Below are 22,129 nucleotides of genomic sequence, written 5' to 3'. Positions count from 1 at the left end.
GTAAAATGTGACAATAATTATTATTTACTGCATAGACAAAAAATGGGTTTGGGTTACAGTTCATTCATGAACAATTTGCAATTGTATAATTCTAATATTGTTAGCAATATTATTTATTATATGCGTATTTTTATTTGTTTTATTAAAAACAAGTTTGGATTTATCCACTTGTCGAGTTTTAGAAATGTATGCATCACCATATAGGGCATAAGAATGAGACTTGTGTTTGGCTACTCCACTTATTATTATTATTATTATTATTATTATTATTATTATTATTATTATTATTATTATTATTATTATTATTATTATTATTATTTATTTTTTTTATTACTATTAATTAATTTATTTGCTGGAAATTAGAACTAAATTTAGAAATAGTTCTGAAATAAATCTTTGTGCTTAACAAACAAAATTAAATATATGAATGCTAATTGTCTTTAGTGGAGTGCGTACAACACCGTTTCCTTACTCCACAAAAGAAAAGGAGTAAAGTAGAGTCAAAGTAAAATAAAGAGAAAGAGGCTGAATGGAGGAGGCTTATTTTCTATCCTCGCAAAGTTTCAGTTTCAGCGCTCAGTTTATGTAAATAGCAAATGTGCAATGGCGCGATGCAACTGACTCTTAAAGGAAATGGGGGATGAGACTCTGATTGGTTTTATACACATTTTGTTCAAAACACACCCATAAAGAATAAGCACAACCCTGTTAGACCATGCTCTGGGGCGCAAAGGGTAGTTTTCCTTCCTTAAAATAACAAAAGTGGATTCGGACACGCCTTTCATGCTTTTACACCATAAGTTTTAGACATTGTACCTAGACCTAAAAATACCGAAAAAAAAACAAAACAAAAACAAAACTAGACTAAAATAGAGCCGTTATTATCCGTAAAAATATCTAGTAAAATATTATGTACTGTCATCATGGCAACGATAAAATTAATCATTTATTAAAAATGAGTTATTAAAGCTATTATGTTTAGAAATGTGTAAAAAAATGTGGGGAAAATATATCTGGGGGCTAATAATTCAGGAGGGCTTATAATTCTGACTTCAACTGTACATCACTAGTGAAAAAAAGTCAACGCCCAGTGATTAGTGTTTAGCTGTAAAAGCGTCAGTTTCTCCGTGAAGCATGAAGCCAGTTCTCCATTCACACACCTGAAGATGAGAGCTCACAGAGGCCAGCAAGTGTCAAGCTATCTCCTGATCAAATAATTAAACTGTTGATGATGGCAACCCTCATAAAACCTGCGTCTGGCCCCTCGGATAGGCTGAAGAGTCCAGAGACTTGATTGAGGTCGCCACCTCCATGTAACATATGCTAAAATCTCTGCCGTCGGCTAGATTGAAATATTCGTCAATTATTGAATAGGCGCGTGGCCTCTGAGGACGCGTCTCCACTCCTTTCTAGAGCATCCCAGCCCTGAAGAGATGTCACTTCTGTTCAGGGCGGACATGGATTACCTTCCCATTCCCTTACATTGCACTTCAACAGACAGATTTTAGAGCAGCTACTTGTCAATTGTTCAGTTGTGATGTGTAGCATGTTTTAATAGATGAACAAATAAATCTGTGTTGTTCGCAGAATGTGTCTGTGAGATTTCAGGCTATAATAGTGAACTGAGCAAACGAAAATCTTTCATTATTTATCATCACATTGGCCACTATTTGGTAGTGAGAAAAAAAAATGCAGATTTTTGTGTTTGTTTGTTTGTTTATTCGTTCGTTCGTTCATACATTCATTTATTTATTTATTTGGTTTTTGCTTTTATTATTTTTTAAATTCTATTTTATTATTAATATTATTTATTATGTGTTTTTTTTCATTTATTTATTTGTTCGTTCATTCGTTCGTTTGCTCATTTATTTATTTATTTATTTTATTATTATTATTATTATTATTGTTATTTTTATTATTATTATTAGAATTATTATTATTGTTTATGTGTTTATCTGTTTATTTGTTCGTTCGTTCATTCGTTTGTTTGTTCATTTGTTTATTTATTTATTTTAGTTTATTACTATTATTATTTATTATGTGTTTGTTTATTTATTTATTTATTCGTTTGTCAGTTCATTCGTTCATTCATTTATTTATTTTATGTTTTTGTTTTTTAATTTATATTGTTAACATTATTTTTTTATTATTTGTGTGTTTATTTACTTCATTTATTCGTTCCATCATTCATTCGTTCATTAATTTATATATTTAATTTATATATATTTTATTTTATTTTTATACTATTATTATTATTATTATTATTATTATTATTATTATTATTATTATTATTATTATTATTATTGTTATTATTATCATTATTATTATTATTATTATTATTATTATTATTATTATTATTATTATTTATTATGTGTTTGTTTATATTGTAATAAATATTAATGAAGATTATAAAAGATAATTAGTCTTCTCGTGTATCTATAAATTACGTATATGTAAATATCCTTTTTAAAAGTGTAAATACACATTTTTTTAAAATAAAAAATACACTGTCTGCCCATCTGAGATGAGGGCCTGGATTGGTAAACATGACAATTGTTGTTTTTATTTGTTTGTTTGTTTATTTATTTGTTTAATTGTTTGTTTATTTGTTCGTTCGTTCAGTTGTTATTTTAATCGTTCATTCAATTGTTCATTCATTTGTTCTGTTGTTCTTTTGTTCATCCATTCGTTTAATTATTCATTCATTCAATCATTCATTCATTCATTCATTCATGTATTTATTTTTATATTTATTTATGTATTTGTTTATTTTAGTTTTATAGTATAACACACTGTGAGTGTACATGACTGATTATTTTTGTTCTCTTCTGACAACTTACAAAGTGTTCAGACTTAGAAACTGTGGCACATGATGTCAGACTTAACAAGCTTTTCAGAAGTTCACTTGAAAAGAAAAAGCCACATCAAGTACAGTAGTAAATGCACCACGGCTCACTTTTCTATAGAAGGATTTGGTGCAGAAATGATTATTAGTGTCGTGTACTGTATGTTCCTCATTATTGTACTTTGTTTATGTCCCTTTCCCTAGGTGGCCGGGATAAAAGGCATGTTCCTAGCCAATAAGAAGCTAAATAATGAGGTAAAGACATATATAACCTATAACAAAGGCCGGGACTGGAGGCTCCTGCAGGCTCCGTCGGCGGATCTCAGAGGAAACCGCATTCACTGCATGTTGGTGAGTGAAAAAAAACGGATGGAGAAAAAGAGAGATTTGTCCAAATGCTGGAGTTATGAAATTTGACATTCATTTATGAGGTCAAAGCTCTTATGAATGGGCAATTTATCACATTTTAGCATATGAAACATTAAACTGGGTTGGGAGTTTCTTCACTTTGCCCTGCAGAATCCAATTCCCTAAAAAAATTACCATATTTATTATTTGATATGAAATTGATTTTATTTTATTATATTATTTTTTTTATTTTATTATCTATTAATTAATTTAATTTAATTTTGTTTTAATTTAATTTAATTTAACATAAATTATTTTTTTTTATATAATTTAGTTTTATTTTATGAACCATACATTGGTTAATTTTAATTTAAATATAATTACATTTAATTTTGTTTTAATTTATTTTATTTTATTTTATTTTATTATTTTTATTTTATTTTTTTTATTTTATTTTATTTTATTTTATTTTATTTTATTATCCATGCATTAATTTAATTTAATTTAATTTAATTTTAATTTAATTAAGCACAACTTTTTTTTTCAAATTTAGTTTAATTTTATTTTATTAACCATACATTGGTTAATTGTTAATTTAAATATAATTACATTTAATTTTGTTTTAATTTAATTTAGCTTTATTTTATTTTTAATTACTTTATACACATTAATTTAATTTAAATAAAATGTTATTTAATTGTGTTTTATTTTATTTTATTTTATTTGATTATTCATGCAATCATTTATTTAATTGAATTTTGTTTTAATTTAATTAAGCATATAATTAATTAAATTTGTATCAAATTTTGTTTAATTTTATTTTATTTTCCATACATTGGTTAATTTTTAATTTAAATAAAATTGAATAGAATTTTGTTTTAATTTCATTTGTTTAATTTTATTTAACTTAATTTAATTTAATTTTTTTCACATTAATTTAATGTAATTTTATTTATTTATTTATTGATTATTTTATTCTATTTCATTTTATTTTATATTTCATTATCCATACATTAATTTAATTTAATTTAATTTAATTTAATTTAATTTAATTTAATTTAATTTAATTTAATTTAATTTAATTTGTATAATGTTGATACAAGGAAACCTACATTCTGCAGTCATGTGAATATTATCGAAATATATTATGATAAATAATAATAATATACAATAATGTAAGTAATATAATTAATATAATATATATAAAAAAACGTATAAATATTTTTAAAAGATTATTTAAACATCCATCTAGAACATTTCAAACACATGCATGATAGCATATATGAGTGTTTTTTTTTTTTCCTAAATTTTTTTTTTTATTAAAAAAAATAGTGCAGGTGACCATTTGTAGTTCACATAGTTCACTGCCATTTGTGCCATTATCATCATATTCTCCAAAATATTTAGTTATATTGTTATATATACAGTATGGCCAATACCGGGAGAGCAGAAAGAGACATATTTGTCTAAAGCTAGATTTATGAAATCTGACATTCATAGATGAGTTTTATGAGGTCAAAGCTCTTATGAATGCCCATTAATCACATTTGAGCTCATGAAATATTAAACTAGGTTGGGAGTTTCTGCACTTACCCTACAGGCTCTTTCCTAGCTGACTAAATTGATTCTCAGAAAATTTTCTTAACTTTCCTGTTTATTTCTGCAAATGTTTTATCTTAGTCACACTAAAACATGAATTACTTTTTCATTAAGGAAACATTTTATTTTTAGAATTATGCAAATAATACGGGATAATTACTTTTTTAATGTTCTATGAAGGTTTTAAAACAAAAAGTAAAAACCTTTCAGTCTTTCTGGCTTAAAGCATATATACAGTATATATATTTTAAAACACAGGTTAAAATAATCCGAATCATGTCTATATTTATTGAGTGATAATGATTTATTACATGTAACCCTCCAGTGGTATCCTTCATGTCGCAACCAATAATTCTGCCTATTGTAGAATACACATACAATATATTGTTGCCATGGAGACTACAGTGTCAATGAAGAGCTAATAAAATATGATACACGATGTGAGGGAGAAATAGTAGAAGACAAATCAAGATAAATAACCAATCACTTGTAAGTAATTTCCGGTTAACATGTAATTTTGTCAAATTAAGTAAAAGCTAATAAAAGATGTAAGCTTTATTTAAAACATTGAGAGATAGCCAGTACTATAGAAATAAATAAATAAATAAATAAATAAATAAATAAATAAATAAATAAATAAATTAGTGAAAAATAAAATAAAATAAATAAATAAATAAATGAGTGGAAAATACAAATAAAATAAAATAATTAAATGATTAAATAAATAAATAAATATATGTGCGAAAAATAAATAAATAAATGAGTAAAAAATAAATAAATTAATGTAAAACAAATAAAATAAATTAATAAACAAATAAATAATGAAAACAAATATTCAAAATAAATAAATGAGTACAAAACAGATAAAATAAATTAACAAATAAATAAATAAATAAATAAATAAATAAATACATACATACATACATACATACATACATACATACATACATACATACATACATAAATAAATAAATAAATAAATTAATAAATAAATAAATAAATAAATAAATAAATAAATAAATAAATAAATAAATAAATAAATAAATAAATAAATAAATAAATAAATAAATAAATAAATAAATAAAATGTGGTTAAAGTTAAAGCCTTTTTATTTTTATTTTTTATTAATATCTTATTTTCATTCATTAAACTACAGCAATAGCTGGATGCCTTCATCCAGTTTAGGGATTTCCTGGAATGTTCTACAATTTTGAGGCATATATGGAATTTCTGCTCAAAAGCGCCCAGTACAAATGAAACAAACATTACATGCATGACATTACATCCATTTGAACATGTTTATGTTGTTTATTCTGTGTTTTTTTTATATATATTACTATTACTACTACTACTACTAATAATAATAATAATAATAATATTAATAATTATACACAACCAAAATGTCTTGAAGTACCAGTGGATGTGAGAGTTTGGAATAGCTCTACATAATCAGTGCCGCTTGTCATTTCAAATGACAAGTCGTATATTTCATTCAGTAGAGATATTATCATCCCTGGTGAGCGGCCTCCGCAAAACCTTCCCAAAATGCAAACAAAAATAATTACCCTTTGATAAACTCAACTAATTAACGGCCCCGCCATTGGCCTTGCTTTCACCATCCATTACAGAGCTATTTGTTAGAAAATGTCAAAGTTTTAATAAACCCCTAAACAACCCTTGCAACATGTGCTTACCATTGGCATTTCCAGACTTATAATGAGAATCATGTCACTAAAGGTTATTCCAATCAAAATTAATGTTGGGAGGGGGGTGGGGGAAAGTCACAAGGTTTTGGCATTATGGGATTTGCTTTTTTCTAATGGTATTTTATCGGAGATCCAGGACAATGACAGTTCAATGGAGGCCACACACACACACTCTCACACACATGGATTTACGGTTTCTTCCTGATGAAGATGATTTGTCTGTGTTTCTAACAGCCGTACTGTTCTCTGCATCTTCACCTGCACGTGTCTGCAAACCCATACACATCTGGAAACATCGCCAGCCGAGAGTCAGCACCTGGAATCATACTGGCGTCAGGTGAGCTGAAAACTTTTTTTTTTTTTCCATTAAACTCTAATACAGTTGATAAGTCATGAAGCTGGGAGATCTCATAAGTATGTACACAAACGGTTTGATATCTGTTTAATTAATTAATTAATTAATTGGTTGATTAAATGATTGGTTGTTTAATTGATTGATTGATTGATTGATTGATTGATTGATTGATTGATTGATTGATTGATTGATTGATTGATTGATTGATTGATTGATTGATTGATTGATTGATTGATTGATTGATTGATTGATTGATTGATTGATTCATTCATTCATTCATTGATTCATTCATTCATTGATTCATTCATTCATTGATTCATTCATTCATTGATTGATTGATTGAATGATTGGTCAAATGATTTATTGATTGGTAGTTTATGGATTGAATAATGGGTTGGATGGTTGGATGGTTGGTCGGTTGGTTGGTTGGTTGGTTGGTTGGTTGGTTGGTTGGTTGGTTGGTTAGATGGTTGTTTAGTTGGTCGGTTGGACGATCAATTGATGGGTTGGTTGATCGGTTGGTTGGTTGGTCGGTCGGTTGGATTGTTAGTTGGTTGGTTGGATTGTTGGTTGCTTGGTTGGTTGAATGGATGGTTAATTGAGTTGGTTGGTTGGTTGGTTGGTTAGATGGTTGCTTGATTGGTCAGTTGGACCATCGATTGATCGGCCGGTTGATCGGTTGGTCGATCGGTTGGATTGTTGGTTGATTGGTTGGTTTGTTGGATGGTTGGTTGGTTGGTTGGTTGGTTAGATGGTTGTTTGGTCAGTCGGTCAGACCTTCGATCGATCGATCAGTCGGTTGGTTGGTTGGTTGGTTGGTTGGTTGGTTGATTGGATGGTTGATTGAGTTGGTTGGTTGGTTGGTTGGATGCTTGATTGGATGGTTGGTTGGATGCTTGGTTGGATGGTTGTTTTGATTGATTGATAGATTGAGTCGGTTGATGTTGGTTGGTTGGTTGATTGGATGGTTGATTGAGTTGGTTGGTTGGATGCTTGGTTGGATGGTTGTTTTGATTGATTGATAGATTGAGTCGGTTGATGCTGGTAGGTTGGTTGGTTGGTTGGTTGGTTGGTTGGTTGGTTGGTTGGTTGGTTGGTTGGTTGGTTGGTTGGTCGGTTAGATGATTGGATGGTCGGTCGGTTGGACGATCAATCGATCGGTTGGTTGTTCGATTGGTTGGAGTGTTGGATTGTTGGTGAGTTGGTTGGATGGTTGGTTAGTTGGATGGATGGTTGATTAAGTTAGTTGGTTAGTTGGGTGGATGGTTGGTTGGTTGGTTAGATGGTTGTTTGGTCAGTCGGTCGGACCTTCGATCGATTGGTCGATCAGTCAGTTGATCGGTTGGTTGGTTAATTGGATGGTTGATTGAGTTGGTTGGTTGGTTGGATGGATGCTTGGTTGGATGGTTGTTTTGATTGATAGATTGATTGATTGATTGATAGAAATCTCTTAAGAACATCTTAGAGTTGAAACATTCTGTAGCATTATTAATATTTAAACTATCACTTTTGTTAATTTGGCAGTTAATGCATTTTTGTTGAGATATTGTGATATTTATTTGTTTATCTTACATCAGACTTTTGAATCATAGTAATTATGTAATTGCTAATAAATAAATCAATCAATAAATAAATGTATTTATTAAGATAATTACACCTATTTAAATAATTGTAACAAATACCATTATGTGTAAAACATTACGTAAATAGTTGTATCTATGGAGAGACTGTAAGTATGCATGCATGTTTATATGAATGTACAGGTATGTATGTTTGTTTAGCAGCATATATATATATTATTTTTTTTTTTTTTTAACAGTGTATTTTTGTCTAAATACATTTTCACAACTTTTGTTGTTTTTCATGGTTGTTTTTGATGTAATTGGTGGCTGAAACCTCTGTTCTATTGTAGACAGTTATGTGGAACTTTGGTGACTGGAAAATGTTATTTTTTTCCAAAGTGTCACATTTTAAATCATCTCTATTTTTGGATCCTCTTTTAATCTTTAAAGCAGCATTTCAAAGTTGAAGACGTTTAAGAAGAAAAATATGAAACAAAATCTTCAAGGATTATTTGTAATTGTGCTTTGCTTACAGACAGGTAGAAAAATGAATAATAAATCAGTCTAGTTGGCAGATAACAGAAAATGAAAATACTTTTAAAGTGCGTAGTTCTAATATTCTTCTTAAATCCCTGACATCACATCCCTGATAATTTTTTTGTCCAGGAACTCAAAGCGAAGCATATTTAAATTCCTTTCATCTTGAGCGCTTATGACACTGTTATTGTTGAAGACGTTCATTTTGCGCTGCTGGAGCACAGGCATCTGTATATGGACCATAAACAAGATTAGTGTCGTGCTAGCATAAACAAATGGAATTGCTAAGTGCTACTCTTGAGATTAGCGGCGGAGCGTCTTTACAGTCTTCTTATTATTCTCTCTCCATCATCTTCTGTTTTCACAACCGACTAACTCCTCCACCACTTCAAACTTCAAATGTTTATTTTATAAGATTGAAAGCGCTTGTCACTTTTTCATTTTTACTCCTTCAGGCTTGTGTCTTCCGTGACGTTCGCCGACGATATTGCCCGAGGAAGCTCGCAGATGAAATATAAATGTCTTGGCACTGTAACTATCCGGGATAAGTAATCCTGGAGGAGGCCGACTATTAGATATTAGGCTGTAAATTGACATTCAGCTGATTGATTTGATGGTATAGGGCTTTGTGGGAAGCACAGGCTGGCTGCACTTATTAGATATCGAGGTTTTCCAGAACTCTTGGTTAAATCATGGAGCAGCTGACAGCCAGATCCCTTGATTTTATTACGCATGATGCATTTTCCATCCATCTATCCTTCCATCCATCATTCTGTCATTGACAATTGATCAGTCACGATCCATCTGTAATTGTCATGATACTTATATATAATGATTCATTCATCTGTCATTCGCTTATTGTGTCTTTTGTTCTGTCCACCCGTCACTCTGTCAATCCATTGATTTATTTGTTATTCTGTCACTATATGCATCCATTTATTTATCCATCCATTATTCTGTCTATCCATCCATTCATTGTTTTATTGATCAGTCCATATATACATTGCTCTCATTCTGTGTAGTGTTCTGTCCATCCATCCATTCATCCTTTCATCAATCATTTTGCCAATTGTTTGCATTTTATTTTGTATGCATATATCGTGTCCATCCATTAATGATTCTGTCCATCTATCGATTCATCTGTCTCCATCCATCTATCCATCTTATCATTGGATTGATTGTATATGGATTGATTGATCCAAATATAAATTGATTTTTTTTTTTCAAATTATTTCTATATATTACACCTGTTTTTATGTCAATTGAGAAATTCATCCATCCATCCATTCATCCATTGTTCTGTCAATCTAAAATCCATCCATACTTCCATCCATCTAACAGTTTGTTGACCAATGCATATGTCCATTTTCATTTTATCCATCTTCAAATGTATCATTTGTTTTGTTGATCCATCCATCCATCCATTCATCAACATTCTGTTAATCTTTTCATTCATTCATTCATTCATCCATCCATCTATCCATCTATCCAGTCCCATTCATCAATACATCCATCCATTCTTTACATCCATCTATCCATACTTCCATTCATCCATCAGTCCATTGTTTTGTTGATCTATACTTTGTTTTTTCCATCCATCCATCCATCCATCCATCCATCCATCCATCCATCCATCCATCCATCCTTCCATCCATCCATCTGTCCATCCATCCATCATCTGTTGTCATCCTATCTTTCGACTATCCGTCCAGCAATCAATTGTTTTGTAGATCCATCCATCTATTCATCAACATTCTGTTAATCTTTTCATTCATTCATTCATTCATTCATTCATTCATTCATTCATTCATTCATTCATTCATTCATTCATTCATTCATTCATCCATCCATCCATCTCTTCTATTTATCCATTTATCTGTTATCTCCATCTATCCATCCATCAGTCTTTTGTTTTGTTGATCTATACAATGTTTTGTCCATCCGTCCATCCGTCCATCCATCCATCCATCCATCCATCCATCCATCCATCCATCCATCCATCCATCCATCAATCCATCAATCGTCATACTGTTAATTTTTTTATCCGAACATGCATCCATCACTTTGGTCTATCCATCAAATGTTTTTCTCTCCATCTTTTTATTTATCCAACCATTTATCACCTTTCTGTCCGACCATCCATCCATCCATCCATCCATCCATCCATCCATCCATCCATTCATCCATCCATCCATCCATCTATCCATCCATCCATCCGTCCATCCGTCCATCCATCTCATCATTCATTATTTTCCCACTTAACCCATCCATGATTTTGTCAGTTGATCCAACCATCAATTGCTACTGATCCATCTATTGCTTTTTTTTTGCCTATCCATTTTAGGATTTTTTTTTTTTTTTTTTGTGCAGTACACAACAGAAAAAAGCAAGTTATCTAACTCTTATTCTGTCACAAAAGATATGATGTGCCACAGTGTTATGTGAAAAAGTAAAAAGAAAAAAAAAGAGTGTATGATCTTCTGTAACTGACACATTCTTTTACAGTATGTCCCATAAATAACACACTGGCTTTTGTATCAAGAGAAATGCAAGTTTAGAAAAAGTATTGCCAACTTTTTCGAATGAATTATATATGACTTCTGTGTCACAAAAGATGCACAATCTACTCCATCTTTATATTCATATAGCTTTAGTTATCAGCTCTCTATCTGCTTGGCTAAGCATGACTGTAATTGTTCTTCTCTTTTCTTTACAGGTTCGATAGGCGCGGAGTTAACAAGCAGCAACGTTAGCATGTTCATCACATCCGACGCTGGAAACACGTGGCGGCAGGTGACTCTGACGGTGGGGTGTTCAGCCAGATGGGGGTGGGCAGTAATTTCAGGCACTGATGCATATCTGTGAGCGGATAAAAGCACGTGCCACGTATTTTAGAGCCGATAATCAAATGACACCTTCAGAGAAAACTAAATTCAATGACATATATGATGCCCGTGGGTGCATGCTTGATGATGCGGTTTAAATTTATGGGGCCAGCTGTCTAATTAAAAATGGAGAGCTCAAATAATTAAGAGAAAATTGATGTGGCAAAAAGATAAAGCACGCTGGGTAGGGCACGGCTTTGATGTCATATATCTTGTCAGTAGGAATTACAATCACTGGGATTTGAGGAATAGCATCATTTCAAGGACAGCAGACCTGTGCTTGCCAGCGTTCATCTAATCAAATTGAAAGCCCTCCCAAGAAGAGTAAAAGAGATGAAATATTGCCATAACTCAGCCAATCTGACATTATGGATGAGAATAACACGGGAACATGTGTAACAATGCCCTGAGACTCGCGTGAGAGGAAGTACATGGCGAGAATGTTTAAATGTTTGCAAACCAACTTAATTTCGGGAGAAACAAATTAATTTTGATATATTACATTATAAAGTTTTCAAGCTCCAGTCATCATTCTGGCTGCTAAATTTATAATAATCTGATTAGTGTTTCTAGCTAATCAGATTAACCAACAATCAGTGTGGAGTTCCATTGACTTTCATCATAATAATAGGAGCATCATGTTAAACATGCAAACAATTTGATAACATTATGTTAAATCATGCTTGAAACATGTTAGGTAAGTGCAAATCATGCTAGCAGTTCAATTAACCAAAGTAAGTTTATTCATGCTTATAACATGCTAAAACGTACCAATGTGTATCTTGTGTGTGTATCTTCTTACAAACGTTACCAATACCTGCTAAAAAAAAACAGCTTAAACCAGCCTAGGCTGGTTAGCTGGTTTTAGCTGGTCGACCAGGCTGGTTTTAGAGGGGTTTTTGGCCATTTCCAGGCTGATTTCCAGCTATTTCCAGCCTGGTTTTTGCTGGTCAGGCTGGGAGATGACCAGCTAAAACCAGCTTGACCAGCCTAGCCTGGCTGAGAGCCCAGCCAAAACCAGCTATGTCCAGCTTAAACAAGGCAATGTTAATCATTTTACATCATGTTACATCAGGCAACAATGTTAAATCACCATAGAAATCATGCTCATAACATAGTAAACATAGGCCTACCAATATGTTGTGCAAATATTGTGTATATCTTCTTAGAAAATGTTACCAATGCACTACATTATATTAGAAATGTTAATAATTAGATCATTCTAGTTAAATGTTAAAACACGCTAATGATTACAACATAAAATAAAGCTAGAAAGATGTTGCAACATTCTTAAAAAAACACCTTAAATCATGCAACAATATGTTGAAGCATGCTAATAATGTGTTAGCAATGTATTCAGTCATGATATCAACATGTCATACAATGCCAGCAATGTGCAAGATCATGGGAGAACCATGCTAGTAATGTCAAATCATGCTATCAACATTAAATCACGCTAGCAACATGCTAAATCATATTAGAAAAGTCTAGCAATGTGACCCAGATATGCTAGCAGATATGTAAATCATGCTATAATCATGCTAAAACATTGAAAATCATGCTAACAGTGTGCTAATTTATGGTTGCAACATAAACCACATGCTAAATCATGCTGGCAGCATGTTGGATTATTCTTTTCAAAGTGATTTGTTAAACCATCATCAGTGTTTGTTTACAAATCATCAGCAGCATAATGTTGATGCACTGGGGTCAAACACATTTCTCAGCTATAATGACTTCAGTGCAACTTGTAGCTTCTGCTTTTCCAGTGGATTCACAGCCATGGGAAAACAAAACAGACCCCTTGCTGTATATTCCGCTAATATAAACACTAGCCTCAAAATCATTAGACTATGAGGTACTTGAGTCAATCAGATGGTGTTTTTCTCCACTTAAACGAACTGGCGTATGCTAAACGCTCGAAGCCCTAAGGCCTCAACTCAACATGAATCCACATCAGCAGGATTTCACAGCACATACAGTGAAGTTATCTGCGCTCTGGGCCAAACAAATGGAGATTGCTAACGAGGGCTTCAGTTTTGGGTTCAGCACTGCAGTAGGTCAGACTAGCATCTGGATGCATTTCCCTCAGTTAGGCAATTACTTGTTTAGTACATGTTTGCAACCACTAGCACTTATGAAATGGTGACCAGAGGGTGTTTTTTTTTCTGCCGTTTTATAAACTCTGTACTTTAAAACATATTGGTGTTGCCTAATGTATAGGAGTATTATTATTATTCACAACCACAACTTTTTTAGAGGTAAGAATCAATTGTAAATTTGATTTGATAAAAATGGATGGAAAAAGTAATAGCTTATTTAAATATAATTTGTATATACAGTATAATATAATAAACTGTTAAGTCAGATTACCATTTGAAGTGTTATATTATTTACGTGCTATATTATTACAGTTTACAGTGTTTGCAATTGGAAAACAGACTTGATATTAAAGTCAAAACTAAATACGTTTTTACATTATATATAATGTTGTATAGTTTATGCAGTACTTTAATATCCAACAGAAATATACAAATTAATGGTATACTGTTTAGAATTGTATTTACTTACTCTCCTAGCTAAGATGGATTGATTTGGATTAAGCTTTCACTAAATTTTTATTATTATTATTTTATTATTAATATTTATTTTTATTTTATTTTATGTTACATTATATTATCTTATTTTACTTTACTTAATTTTATTATTTTTATTTTATTTTATTAATTCGTTTTATTTTATTTTTAATTTTACCTTACTTAATTTTTACTTTTATTTTATTTATTTTAAATTATAATTTACTTATTTTTTTTATTTAATTTAATTTTAATTTAATTTTTAATTCATTTTAATTTAATTTTACTCTCACTTAACTCAATTTTTTATTTAATTAAATTTAATTTTATTAAAATGTTTATTTTTATTTAATTTAATTTTACTTTATTTTACTTAACTTTACTTAATTTAATTTTACATAATTTTAATCAATTTTGATTTATTAAATTTTAATTTATTTTAATTTCATATCAATCAATATCAGTTTATTATTATTATTATTATTATTATTATTATTATTATTATTATTATTATTATTATTATTATTATTCAATGATTTAAAAATGAACACATCCCAACATAAATCAAATAAATGTTTAATTTGACACATTCAGCAAACACATTTAATTATTACTACTTTTTTACACAATACAAGATGGTATTATTTATTGCAAATGTTGAACTGTGTGTTGCAGATCTTCGACGAGGAGTACAGCGTTCTGTATCTGGATCAGGGCGGAGCTTTAGTGGCCATCAGACACACCCCTCTCCCCATAAGGCACCTCTGGTAACCCAACGCCATGCACTGCCATTATTAACATTTGATGCGTCTGTTCATAAAAGATGAGTCCAGCTGACTCACATAATGTGACCGTTCTCATTAAAGCCAGCAGACTGTGTAATACTTGTGTCTAGTAATCTAGATGAAATGTGGGGAAGGTGAAGTAAAGTGCTGTGCCGTGTCTATATATATTTTGTATTCCTGACATTGTAGGCATCAAATGTACCCACAAGTATAGCATTACCAGTAAAGTGTAACCTTGAGGGGACATTTGTTTGGTCTTCATGAGGGAAACAGCTTACAAATTATACAGAACGAAGTATTTTGACAATATAGAATTGTATGAGAGATATAGAATATACAATGTTGGATATACAGTTTGTACAGCTTAAAAATCTTTATATCTATGGGAGGTTGCGTATATGTCTTTGGTGTTATTACATACTGACTAAAATGTGTTTTAAGAGCTCAGAGCTAAGACATTTTCCAGGTCCCCATAAAATATGGAAACTTCTGTGTCTGTGTGTGTGTGCAGGTTGAGTTTTGATGAAGGCAGAGTGTGGAATAAGTACAGCTTCACCTCCTCTCCTCTGTTTGTGGATGGAGTTTTGGGTGAACCGGGTGAGGAGACGCTCATCATGACGTAAGTACAGGGCCACTACTAATCCATCTAAAATGACACATTTACGGGTTTCTCAGAAGTCATAAAATTAGACCAAAGTTAATGGGAGAGTACAACAAATTATTATTATTTTTTACAATCCTATTTGCTGAACTAATAAATGCAAAACTTGACAATGGTGTTATCAAGACTTTCAGAAAGAGGAAAAAGATAGTGAGAGACACATTTACTGTCCTTCCCATTTCAAATGCCTCGTACAAGTGGTAATTTGTTTTGTGAAATTTGATTCAAATAAGACATACAGTAATACTTACGTACATGCATATAAATGTTCATATGTTTGTTTTAATTCAAGATATTAAAAACTTTCAAGGATTTAAGATGCTGTTGAGCATTAAACGCGTCCCTGGTGAAAAGGGTTCATACTAACTTAAACTGTGAACTTTTTTTCTTACTTTTGTTAATTCAAATACAGTTAACATTAAATAAACTGAATTTAAATGCCTATTTTATTTCTGCTGGTTATGTGTTAATATTTCTAATTTTCAGTTACTTTATTTGATGTACTAACTAATAGCACATATGTAAAAGTGCACTAAAAAGGTAAAACAGACAACACGAGTAACTATTTTTGCTAAATTAACATGTACCAATGAAATATTAACCATAAAACCATTCATGTTTATTCAAATGACACGAATAAACTGAATGAGAAAATAAGTTGAACAAAAATATGTACTATATATGTTATATTTAAACATGATCAAATTATTTATTTGTATTATTTCATATATATATATATATATATATATATATATATATATATATATATATATATAAGAAAAGAAAAATTATATATATAATTTCTTCATATTTATTATATTATTAGTATGTATTATTATATTTTAATTATCATTCTTTAATTTTAATTATTATTATTTTAAATCATTTTATGGTTTAAATTATTTAATATATATATATTTTGCATTTAATTTAACTTTATTTTACATTAATTCATTTATTCATTAAAACTGAATTTAAGTAAAGTATCTAAAGCTAAAATAAAATAAATACTTTAGTAAAAGAGACCAAAAGATGCAATATTTTTGTCTAATACTTTAACAAAAATAAAATAAAAAGCAGAATAATATATAAATAAATTCAACTAATTAAAATAAACAATATCTCAGTGACATCTTGTTATAATTTTATTTTTATATGAATAATCTGTATAATGTGTTATAATCTCATTGACATTTTTACAAGTTTAATTAATTATAAACATTGTGTGGGTTGCTACATCACTTTATTCATTATAAATTTTATCATTTTATTTTGACTTTAACTTTCACAATTTGTATGTATTTTTGCATATATTGCATTTAATTTTTACATAAGATTCACTTTATTTCTTAGTTGTAACTTTCTCCCAATTACCTTTTTTACTTCCATGAGAATAAATGTCAAAAAAAAAATGCAAACATAAAATGTTCAGTGCACGGGTTTTGATGGTTGGTGCTAAAACGAAGTAATAATAATCCAACTGCTTTATTTTTAGAACTTACAGTAGCGAATCAGCTATTTTGACCGGGAAATCATTAAACCATCATGCCAGTTCACATCATAATACTCTGAATCCAGCTCAGCCTAAAATTATTTCGAGAAGTGTTTCATGAAGTTTTTTCCCTTGAAGGATATTTCCAGACACTTTCTGACAGACCCTAAAAGTGTCATCGTGTTTTTGAGTGTCAGACTTTCTCGATGTGAGTTTTTTGTTGGCGGTTTGACACAGGTTTCCACTGATGTGCTTCGACTTGGATGAGGCTGTTAAGACGACACACTGCAGGCAGAAACACTGCTTTTTCCATACACCTGTCAATTTCGAGATTCAGGCTATTCATAAAGTAATTTTTTTTGTCAAATGTAAAGAAAACCTACAAAATAGACTTAGAAATGTTTCTTTTTTTCACACTTTATCAATTTGTGTCTGCAGATTTCAATTGTGTATTTTTAAAGCATGTTTCCTTTAAAAAAATATATGAATATTATATATACAGTACACTCATCAGCCACTTTATAAGGTACACCTTACTAGTACTGAGTTGGACCACTTTTGCCTTCAAAACTGATTCAGCAACGTACTGGAAATTTTCCTCCGAGATTTTAGTCCATGTTGACATGATAGCATCACACAGTTGCTGCAGATTTGTCAGCTGCACATCCATGATGCAAATCTCCAGTTCAACCACATCCCAAAGGTGCTCTATTGGATTGAGTTATGGTGACTGTGGAGGCCATTTGAGTACAGTGAACTCATTGTCATGTTCAAGAAACCAGTCTGAGATGATTCACACTTGATGACATGGCGTGTTATCCTGCTAGAAGTAGCCATCAGAAACCTTCATTATATATAATAATATTTAAAATTAGCATAAATAACACAATTATTGATATTTCGTTAGGACAACTAAATGGTTTTCTGTTCCATCCACTTAAATTTGTTAAAACTTATAAGTTAACTTATTCATTCATGTTGTCCCAACACAATTCGATTGGGTTGCACCCAGCAGTTTTTAAATAAGTAGCATTTTTTTTGAGTGTTGTTATTGTTATTATTATATATATATTTTTTGTTTTACGCTATTCATCAGCAGTGTCTTGCCTTAAAGGGTAAGTTGACCTGAAAATGGAAATTCTATTATAAATTACTCTCCCTCATGTCGTTTCTGTTCTCTGAACTTCGTTCGTCTTCAGAACACAAATGGATTTATTTTAGATGAAATCCGAGAGCTCTCTCATCCTCCCTAGACTGTAGTCCAGGGATGGAACCAATAACATTGCCAAAACATGGCACATGACTTTATTGGTTCAGCTGTAATCATTTGAAGCTACAAGAACGTTTTTTTTTAGTGTGCCAAAAAAATATTGTCTTGTCTTCTCTTGGTCTTGGTCTTGGTCTTTGTCTTCATCTTCGTCTTTGTCTTGTTTTTGTCTTATCTTTGTCTTATCTTCGTCTTGTCTTCGTCTTCTCTTGTCTTGGTCTTGGTTTTGGTCTTCATCTTGGTCCTGGTCTTCATCTTGTCTTTTTGCCTGTAGTTCTGACTGAAGAGGAAAACATGTGGACAAATTGTTTTTATAGTTTTTTTTTTGTTGTTGCTTCAAATGATTACAGTTGAACCACAGAAGCCATTTTGACAATGTTTTTCGGTTCATTTTCTGGACCATCTTGGGATCATTGGAAGTTAAGAGATCTCTCGGATTTCATCCGAAATATCCTAATCTGTGTTCGGAAGACATACAAAGGTCTCAGATGATTGGAACATATTGATGGTGGGCAATTAATAATATAGTTTTTATTTTTGGAGTGAACTGACCCTCTAAGCATTAGCTGTCACTGTCTGCTCTGCATCTGTATAATGATCGGATGACAGAGTTGTTCTAGATGCGTCAGGTCTGTCCAGACACACGGCAGCTGACGGTGTGTGTTTGTTTGCAGGATCTTTGGTCACGTCAGTCACCGCTCTGAATGGCAGCTGGTGAAGATTGACTTCAGGTCCATCTTTAACAGGAGATGTGTAGAATCTGACTATGTGCCGTGGGACTTACACGACCAGGTGAGACAACTCATGTCAGCACTTCCTTCTTTATTTTTTTATTTTTTTTTTTTTGTGAAAATCTTTAAAAGCAAATATTTTTTTCTTTTCCATTACAACGATGCAGTTATTGCATGTGTTTATACATTCACTCATTCATTCATTTTCTTTTCGGCTTAGTCCTTTTATTAATCTAGTGTTGCCATAGCTGGAATGAACCACCAACAACCCATCACTGGGAAACATCCATACACTCTCATTCATTAACTTCCGAGATCGGGCATGCCCAGGGTGGTATGGCCGTAAGCTGTTAATACAGTACTTTGCAAAAGTCTTTGACCCCCATTAGATTTGTCATTTTAGTATTTATTATTACATAGTATATACTAATATAGTATACTAATCTCCCGCTCTTTGCCTAAACAGTAATGACGTTTATAGATAATTCAACACAATCTCACACGAATTCGTAAGTTTTTGACCTAGTGGCTAATTTGTATGAATTTGTACAATCTCATCCATAAAATTTAGTACAATTTTCTCATCTCCCAATGATGGTTGGGTTTAGGGGCGGGGTTGGGTGCCTCGCCTTCTTTTTAAAATCGACTGAACTCGTACGAATTAGCGACTAAACAGACAAAAATGTAACATAGTTACAGATAAATAAATTAGTTGTAAAATTTTATAATATTTACAGATATTCATAGTATTTATAGATAGCTAATGCAGTCATGAAATGGCCTCCACAGAGTCCAGACCTTAATATACTGTAGATATAATAGAGGCAGTATCGTTTTTTTCTGCCAGAGGGGTTGCAACAGTGTTGATATAAACAGTGTTGCATGCCTGAATATGTAGTCCATGACATGGCATATTTGTAGTTCATGTAAATGTGAGTGTTTTCCAGCTATCTCTGGATGTTAGATGGTGATCGTGACACCTTGGCTGTGTTTTGGATCATTGTCCCACTTAAATGTCCACTCTGTTTTCATCTTTATCATCCTGATAATGTAGATGTTTAACTGAAGCAGTAAATAATAGTTTACGATGACGAAGGGCAGAGGGTTGCCGAAGAACTACTGAAAGATTCTAGCTGCTGCCTGGGCTTTCACTGTCTTTCAACACCTCCCTTTCTTCATGTGTTCAATACTTTTTCCCATTGTCATTTCATTTTATTACACATAACTTCATTTGTAAAATAATTAGACGTGTTTTTTTTTTTTGCATATATGAATTTCTTTGGTTATCAACATCTGGTGAAACTTTCAACAGCACATTTAGAATGGTTTCTAAGGAAAATGGAGAGGTGTTCAATACTTTTTTTCCCACACTGTACATAATATTATTGTTAAAACAGTATCTTTTAGGACCTATTTTGTTAAATCCTTGCTTCTAATAGTGTTTTATAAATATCTCTTTACATTTTGAACATGTTAAACATGTGATTTCCTTCATTAAATAAATTAATTAACATCTCATTAATACATACAACATTTTTTTAACTAGTCTTCATGAACTGTTTATTTTAATGTTCTAATTTTAGGTACTTTTTCCTGTAATTTTCAATGAATAAATAAGGTGACCCTGTTAATTTGAAAGACAACATGTACAGTGCATTACTATCTGTCACCAAGAACAAATAGCTTTTTTTTTTAGCCTTGATTAAACATTCCCTTTTGTTCTACTGTAACAGTTGCTTGTGCTTAACAAATCCTCAATCTTAGAGTCAGTGATGATCCCCTTCTGTTCTGCATCTCTATCTCGTCTTGATCAGATAGTTTTCTGCTCTGTCTTGCCTCCCCAGTCTGACAACCCCTGATGCTTTGGATTGAAATAAATAAAGAGTTCACCGCATCACGATGTTTGAAGCTTCCTCTCTAACCGGCCCTGACATGCTTTTCCCAGCGTCCGAGACTATATTTGAACAGATAGAATAATATATATCCCAGAACTCAAGCCAGAAGCCAAGTGTCCTCTCGTAGGAGGATAATAGATGTGCGTTTATTAGTCGGAGGCTGTCCTACTTTAACCCGAAGCCTCCTGGCACTTTTCTATTTCTGAGACTTAAACTTGAAGATGACAGAAGTGGACTGAAGACACAACAATGTCAAAGTTTGGACAGCTTTTGGACTGTAGAATATAGTAATACTCTGATGAGATGAAAGCGCATCATTTTTTAGTGGTTAGTGGTTGCAAATAATTTTGTATGGGCTGAATTTAAACAATAACATTAAGTTGATCGTTAATGTGTTTGTTTAAATTCAGCCCATATAAATTGATTGCAACCTCCATAAATCATTGGAAACCTCAATGAATCTTGTATTTTAATTGTGTGAACCTATACTTCACAGTATTGGAGAAGTGCAGAAGTAGAGCTAGTGATGCACTGAAATTAACATAAAAAATAAATAAAACATTCTGTATTCACTTGGCCGAAAAACAAAATTAAAAATGTTTGTTATACTATTTTTAGTTAATAATATAATGTAATTTTTGACTTTTTAATTCAACTCAATAACTTAAATTATACTGTTTAAAAAAGCAATATTGCAAGTGTTCCTCATAAATCGTCAGCACGCTATTTGACTAGATTTTACTTTTCCGGTGTGCACATGCATTTTATGCATGTCCGTTTTATTTTAGTTTGTGGGATCATGTTGCTTCCTTTATTTAAACAGCATACATTTTGGCACAGAAAGTAGTCACTAAAATAATTGATTTTTTTCTAGTTAAAGGGATA

At 31.3% G+C, this 22,129-nt stretch overlaps 2 protein-coding genes across 9 annotated transcripts in view; both read left to right on the top strand.

The window, feature by feature from the left end:
• Positions 1–22,129, top strand: part of gsk3bb (glycogen synthase kinase 3 beta, genome duplicate b) — an 834,817-nt gene that overhangs the window by 730,381 nt on the left and 82,307 nt on the right. The window lies entirely within an intron of this gene.
• Positions 1–22,129, top strand: part of sorcs1 (sortilin-related VPS10 domain containing receptor 1) — a 474,217-nt gene that overhangs the window by 406,954 nt on the left and 45,134 nt on the right. For all 8 annotated transcript variants that reach the window (XR_012408194.1, XR_012408190.1, XR_002459094.3 and 5 more), the window contains 6 exons: positions 3,050–3,196; positions 6,733–6,835; positions 11,669–11,745; positions 15,089–15,180; positions 15,710–15,817; positions 19,293–19,410. Coding sequence is in view for 4 of the 8 variants with exons in the window: in XM_021477192.3 (XP_021332867.2) it covers positions 3,050–3,196; positions 6,733–6,835; positions 11,669–11,745; positions 15,089–15,180; positions 15,710–15,817; positions 19,293–19,410 (645 nt within the window). In the remaining 4 variants the exon portion in view is untranslated. The remainder of the gene's footprint in view (positions 1–3,049; positions 3,197–6,732; positions 6,836–11,668; positions 11,746–15,088; positions 15,181–15,709; positions 15,818–19,292; positions 19,411–22,129) is intronic.

The sequence above is a fragment of the Danio rerio genome, chromosome 1, assembly GCF_049306965.1.
Source record: "Danio rerio strain Tuebingen ecotype United States chromosome 1, GRCz12tu, whole genome shotgun sequence".
In the NCBI taxonomy this organism is placed as follows: domain Eukaryota; kingdom Metazoa; phylum Chordata; class Actinopteri; order Cypriniformes; family Danionidae; genus Danio; species Danio rerio.
This window is presented reverse-complemented; position numbering and strand designations above follow the sequence as displayed.